The sequence below is a fragment of the Montipora foliosa genome, chromosome 10 (assembly GCF_036669935.1).
Source record: "Montipora foliosa isolate CH-2021 chromosome 10, ASM3666993v2, whole genome shotgun sequence".
NCBI lineage: Eukaryota > Metazoa > Cnidaria > Anthozoa > Scleractinia > Acroporidae > Montipora > Montipora foliosa.
The window spans coordinates 20,950,797-20,958,296 of record NC_090878.1 but is presented as its reverse complement, the minus strand read 5'-3'; the positions used below and the strand labels follow the sequence as shown (position 1 = coordinate 20,958,296).

General features: G+C 40.1%; 1 protein-coding gene across 1 annotated transcript in view; it reads left to right on the top strand.

Moving 5' to 3' along the window:
• The window catches only part of LOC137972999 (uncharacterized), a 32,041-nt gene that overhangs the window by 10,430 nt on the left and 14,111 nt on the right, over positions 1-7,500 (top strand). The window contains exons 4-5 of the mRNA XM_068819702.1: positions 2,767-3,135; positions 5,703-5,948. Of these exons, the coding sequence (XP_068675803.1) occupies positions 2,767-3,135; positions 5,703-5,948 (615 nt within the window). The remainder of the gene's footprint in view (positions 1-2,766; positions 3,136-5,702; positions 5,949-7,500) is intronic.

Below are 7,500 nucleotides of genomic sequence, written 5' to 3'. Positions count from 1 at the left end.
AATTTAATTGTTACTTTTGCTTAAGGCTATTTATAATATGTCACTTAGCTATATTAGTAACTTAGTGTCTATTAAGTCGTGTTCTGTTTATTCGCTTAGATCAAATTCTTCATTATTTTTGGACCGTCCGAAGGGGCGTATGCTTTCCACATGCGGCAGCCCCCACACTGTGGAACAGCCTTTCTGCAAATATTCGGGAAATAACATCACTAAGCATTTTTAAGAAAAGAACTTTAGACATATCTTCTTAATTTAGCTTACAACAAGTAATTCTCAGGGTGCTGGTGAATTGTGTATTTTTGGTTTTATACTAAATTCATGTAAAGCGCTTTTGATCATTTTAATGTTAAAAGACGCTATGTTAAGTATATAATTATTATTATTGTTATTATGGGATGCAGAGTTTCTCAGTCTCCGTTTTTAAAAACAAACTTAAAACTCACCTTTTTAAAAAAGCGTTTTTATAATTTTAAGGATTCTAGCGCTATATAAATATTTTATTATTGTTATTATTATTATCATTATTATTATTATTATTATTATTATTATTATTATTATTATTATTATTATTATTGTTATTGTTATTGTTATTATAATAATGTCTTTCGAAACAACAGAAATCGAAATTGCCGCCTTATATGCAACGAGATGCTTCCGTGAAGCATACACTGGGTTGCCTGTGGTACGTGTTACAGAAAATCAGAAGGCACTGAATTGTGTGGTATTGAACTACAGCATTCCAGTCTCTGAAGAATAACAAATAAAAGAGAAGCGAGAAACATTGGCTTCTGGGCTGACATGTTGATAATTTTCAAGTTCCCTCGCAACTTCTTTTCACCATAAGTTTAATTAAGCGTGCTCTCTGAACATCTGACAGAGTTCACTGAAGTTTATCCCTGTCCGGCGGGGTTAGTGTTTCGATGGGAGACGAAAACAATATACCCCTCGTCAAACAGAAGCATCGGACCCAAAATACTGTTAACGCAAACAAATGCGAACTCAGCAAGGTACAGATTTTGTTAGCTTGCTTTATGTAGGTTCTGGAGGTAATTTTGAGAGTGGAAATCAAGGTAACGCGGCAGACGGCAAATACAAACTCACGATTTAATTAACTTAACACACCAGAAAGACGCTAACCTCATTTTGACAAGAAAATGCTTTACTATTGCCATAAAAACAATCCAGTTAAGCTCGCATATCATAAGACATGATGAATTCATTAAGGCCACCTTTTCCAGCGAACAATTTTTTGAAGCAAACAACATATTTGCTTGTAGAGGCAAAAACCCATTCTATTTCATTACGTGCGTGAAGAGAAGAAACTCAATCGTTTCAAATATGCGCAATATTGCAACAAACTCAATTTCTGAATCAAACCGTTTACATGAAGAACCTTTTCCTTGAATAATGAAGCACAAAATACACGACAAGCTTTCTTTCAAATAATTCTTGGCTGTCACATTTCCAATTATTTTTTTTACCTGAAGACTGTGCAGAGTTGATCGCAGATCCACGTAAGGTGTTCGATTCGTTCTCTGTCTTTGTTGAACCCATAAGTTACCAGAGAATTTTCCATTTGGTTTCAATGTTCTACATAACAGCACACTTTGTAAAATATTAGAAACACAGCTCACTTTGATTTCGGCTCGACCGGCGATAGATTGTTGTCGAAGTCCATTATTCGTCGCTTTTAAGATTACAGGTGTTTGTTTTTCATCGCCTGCCTAGTTTATCCAACTGACTTTCCATTATTGAGCTCCATAAGGGTATATTTTGTTTAAGGATCCACTAAAACGCCATTCGCGTTACATGACTTTCGACGCCATTGCAGGCTAAGTTAATGATTCTATTGTGTCCACCAGAGAAATCTATGCATTTCCACTACCCTCTCGATCCTAAGAAAATACGCACAGAAGGCTCTATGCACAAAGACACCATTTACCAGGGGAGTGACAGGGAAGACTTTTACCGACACGGAAAATTTAAACAAAAAAAAAAAAAACGGAAAATCTACTCATTTTCCGACTGGGATTGCCATACGGCAACCCAGTAAAAAGGTGTATTAGCTGCTGACGTGGTTGCCTCAATGCAATCCAGTGAAAAAGTAATTGTTGAATGCAAAAATCGAAGCAGCGAAAAAAAACACCTTGCTTGTTTTCATTATACTACTAATAATGATGGTGCTGATGATGATGACAATAGGCACCTTTCATCGAACGACTACGAAAACGAGTTTTCCGTACTGAGCATGCGCATAAGGTTTGGAGGCCGACATTTTTAGAAGTGCACTTGCTCACTCCTCTGCATATTTGGTGTGAACTTCGTGCATTTCATTGGCTTCTCTCATTCCAGAGAGTGAAAGTACTTGGTCTGCGACGAACTTGGGCAATAGTACTTTGTGTCAAGTTCGTGTAGCAAAAAAACCGGATTAAGACTTAACATTCATCTGGACGAACCTTCAAAGACGCACTTTAAAGTGGAGATTTCTTCTTGACCCATTGAGCTCGTCTTTGTACGAGATGTATTGAACAAACATATTGTAATTATTCACTGAAGTTAATAAGTGTCACATAGTTTATTCCCTCTTTAGGCTAGACGATCGTCGACAAGTAAATTGACTGACCCATAATTTCTCTTTACGGATTATGCGGTTTTAGTACAAAAACAGCCAGAGTGGCCTTCCGATGAAATTGACTGACCCAATTAGTTTAAATTTGGCTCAGTGGATGACTTCTCTTCTCATTCTGCTTGTTTTGTTGGTTAAAGGCTGCCATTTCACACTCAGCTTGGCGGATGACGGTGAGATGAAGTTCACTTCTCCAAACTATTTCGAAGATGGATACCCCATCGCGCAGACATGCACCTGGCGATTTGTGGTCCCACCGACAAAGACAGCTCATATTCAATTTCTCGACGTAGGATTGGAAGGAGACGATTCCATTAAGTTTGTACTTGTAAATAGTTTGGAGAATGAAGAGCACGAGATTGTCAAGAAATCGGATCCTTCGGATTATCTCAAAGACTACCGTGGATCTCCCGGGCTCCCGCTATTCGTGAATTTCTCCTCGAGTTTTTCTAGTAACTTTTCACGCCGCAAATCGAAAGGCTTTCGTGCAGTCTTTACTCTTAATCCTAGTAAGTGAAAATACAACAATTATGAAATCAAGGAGGATGTTATCTATCCGTCTTGGTCTAAGGTCTGTATGTGTAGTGTAGGTAAAAAATAGGTCGGTTATTACAGAAGCGATTCCCATACCGGTTTCCGCTCATATACAGAAATCGGTCGGGAAAGGGGACTACGGAGAGTTAAAATCAAAAAAATTCCCTGGGGAGCATGCCCCGGACCCCCTAGAAACTTTTTCGTTGCTTTGGAAACCGGTCATTATTTATCCTAGCTACGCCCCCTGCAGTGTATTTTTTTTCTGTTGTTGATGTCGTCCATAAGTCGTTTGTAGAGTGTGGGAAGTTGTAGGCATCGGTTTAGTGGTATTTGTTTCAAGTTGGTAAACTGGTTAGTCGGTTTACTAACTTAAAACGGAAACCAATAAACCAATGCTTACAATTCTTGGGTTGCACGTCACGCAAGTGAAAACATAAATCGCTTACCATTTAAGAAATTGAGTTTAGAAATGTAAATGTTATTGAAGAGGAACAAATAAACAACGGATCCAAATCTCAGGGCTGTGCGATATTCCGTACTTGAGTTATTCGGTGAAATTTATTACTCAAATTCGTAGAGTTTAGTATGGAGGCGCCATGTTGGTGTGCTACTGAAGTACACCAACATGGCGGCCGGATACCTGTGGAAACATCTGGAATTTAGTTTGGCTGTCTTTAACACTTTCTGCTGTATAATGAGCTAGCAAACATACGTCTCCTAGTATATTGGCTGTTTAGGCCACAAAAACACGAGGGAAATCGATGTTTTTTTGCAACTGGCATGTTTTTCGAAAGCCGTCGACATGTCACGCACAGTGAAAAACTCAGAAATTCAAACTGCTCTATTTTCGAAAGGAAGCGCGGTACCGAGCTGAAAACATACAAACAGATGCATTTTTAAAACCTCTTGTAGCTGATCAAGATAAAAACTCAAAAGCCTCTTTAGTTTCGTATTTTATTTTTTGTGACGTCACGTGCATCCCAAGAATCCAGGTACAGTTATTAGACCTAGACGGATTGAAACGCACCAATCACTGTTTACAGTCTTCACAGCCAATGACATGTTAGCTTAACTTCGTTGATCAATCACATCAACGACCAGGGCCCGGTTGCTCAAAGCCTGATTAGCGCTAACCGTTGGTTAAGAGGTAGAGCAGTTTTCAATTGAGTGTCGTAAAACCAAAACCATAGTAATTACTTTAACCAATCAAAAAGGACGGAAACAATCCAGTAAGCCAATCAAAACTCGAAGTAATTACACGTAGCCGACACAAAAGGCGGGAAAATGTGCACGCGCGAGCCACAATTGGTTTTGGTTTCACTTCTGATTGGTTGAAAAAGTGGCGCGAAAACTTTGAGCCAATCACTGAGTGAAGTAGATGCAAAACCAAAGTAATTAGCTAATTACTTTCGACACTCAATTGAAAACCGCTCTATCAAAACCGATAGGTTTCCATGGGATTTAACGCTGGTTAGTGCTAGCCGTGCTTCGAGCTACCTGGACCAGTGTTTATACCATGTACCCACGTTACACAAATCACTTGACTCTGAAGATGACTTCCGCTCAGGGTGTCGAAACGTCGGTTATTGTCATCCTGAAGAGACCTTCTCAGGACCTCAATTCCCACCCTGGTCAGAGTTTTTCTCTGTGTCCTTGTGTGGGCCAAATTGCCATTAGTAGGACTGACGCTCACACGGTTTACATGGGCAGAAAACGAGCACTTCACATTACCCTCCAATAGTTCACTCTTCTCAGGACTACACTCAAATTATCACCTGCACTTGTAAATAGCTAACTTGTTTGCCTCCGGCCAACTGGGATTCTTAAAGTTGTTGTCTGTTCCGTTGTCATTAATTTTATGTGCGTAATCATCTTTGTAAAGATCCCCATGAGCCTGCTGCTAGGTTGCTCGCAGGCTCTCCTTGCGTCGAATGACCGGTGGTTAACAAGGAGAGCCAGTTGCAGGCTAACCTACTGCTACTGTTTATTCAACCTTTTTCCAAACAAAGTATGCTGGGCTGTAGCTAAGAATAAATTCATCCGGTTGAAGGTTCCATTGAGGCGGTTCGCGCTCTGGGCATCAAAGGGACTTGGTAACAAGATTGTTCCTAGTGTCTCGCAACACACGACGCGCACAACAGTACTCAAAACAACGCTTTTATTTCATTTCCAGTATCGATAAATTCTAGCGATAATTCCGTAGACAGGCAGGTATTCAGTTTTTTTGTTAACTCATCGAATGACTTTTAAACTTTGTGGAGAATAATGTACGATCGTCACCGTTACTTCGATCGACGGCCAAAATTCAGCCGGCGATTACCCCTTTCTCAAGCGGCGATTTTCACCGGCAGCCAGTGGTTAGCGGCATCCCTGAGTATGTAATAAAGTATTTATATGAATAATAAAATAAATAAACTGTTCGAGTGAGGCCATGAGCTGCTTTTGAAACCTTAATCATAGCTTTCGCCAATCTGCATCATCAGGGAATAAGAAAGTATTGGAAGACTGATAAATATCCTATCATTTTATTTTGCTTTCGCAGAATCCCCTTCGGTTCCCGATTGGCCTTCGGGAACATTTGGACTACCTCGTGCTAAACTCGGGTGTCCTCAGTCGGACAACAACATCACGTGGTTCACAGGGTGGAGATATCAGGATACAGAAGACAAAAACGCCGCTAATCAGAAATCAAGGAGCTTCCACATGGACGCTGTCGTCGAGAAAAGCGCAGTAAACAGGAGTTTTTGTATTGCGACAAAGAACAGTGGCACAAGGGAGTGGCCTAAAGGTGAGGTTTTGATGGATGTTAATAGCGTTATGCCTTTAAAGTAGGTTAATAGGCAGCTTAAGCACGCCACCTTTTTGAGACGCGGACGGCAACCGGAAGTGATTGTTTTGCACGCCAGGACAATGGTATCTCAATGGGACTACATACTGTCCAATTTGGAAATAATTGGATGAGAAAAAGTCGGAGGACTGCCAAATTCGGTTTCGTTCAATTTGGCACCGTCGGCTTCCATTGAGTAGGGAGCTTTAGCAACGACGACGGCAACGGCAACCAGGACTTCTTCGTTAAATGTGAATTCGCGTTATTGTTATCGCTTCGCGACTATTTCAAGCATTTTAAGGGCCACAGACGGATTTTTGGCGGGTTGTTAAGGAAGTGAAATATTACTTCTGGTGACTGACGTCATCATATCGTGAGCTGACAAGAAAAATCACCGCACAAATTGTTTGGATCGAAGATTTTTCCTCACCCTTCCTCGCGCTCGTTCTCAGATCAACTGCGCATGTGTAAACGAACCAACTTCCGGTTTGAGCAAAAACTAAATTTACAGTGGTCTTTGAATTGAATTACTTCTTTTCATGTGGCACGTTTTACCCCCAAATACAGAATATAGCTAAGCATTGATTTTTTTAAAATCATCTTTTTTGAAAATGTTATGGGTATTAAGTATCGTTTATCTCTTTAAAATGAACATTTTTCAAAGTAAAAAGAAAACTATACTTGTCTGGATGCAAAAACGAATGCAAATTATCAAACCACTGATTAAATACCCAAATTGTGTAACACATAGACAAATTTAGAGTTTCCTTTTATTGGTCACGTAACCATGGGCGTGGCGTGATGACATCATATTTAGGGTCATTGGCTTACAAATGAATGAAGGGGCTAGTTTCTAAAGAACTGTGGTGCTGCGTTGGTGGGGAAGTAGTATGCAAAAATTTGGTTTTATCAACGGAGTTGATAATGTAAATTGGCCACCGTACAGAGATTCTAAAAGATGACGTTTCGAGCGCTAGCCCTTCGTCAGAGCGAATCCTGATTCTTCCGTAGTCGTTGCTAAAGCTCGCATTACAGCCTCAGAGCTGACGGAAATACAGATGGAAAATAAAGTGACTTGACTTGACTTTATACCGATCTTTCGTTCACTTCTTACGGGATGTAAATCAAACTCGCGAGTGACCAGCTCCCAGTTGGTCAACATGATCTCTTCTCTAAATTAAGGATTATCGTTAATTCATAATTCATAATGGTAATAACGAGAACGTCGTCTAAATATATTATTTAACAATTAGACCCGTAGCCCTTGCGGGCTACGGGTCAATTGGGCTATTGACCCGTGGCCCTTGAGGGCGAAGGGTCTAATTGTTGTAGTATCACCCAAGTGGTCGGACAGAAAGGTAATAATAAAGTTAGCAAAAGGCAAGTTAAAGAAATATCAAATTGGGTACTAAACGAAAGAAAGCGTCACGCTTTTCGCTACTCGAGGACTATTACTAATAGTCCTCTAGTAGCGTAGCCAATCATGATGCAGGATTTGCATTAGTCCACTAGT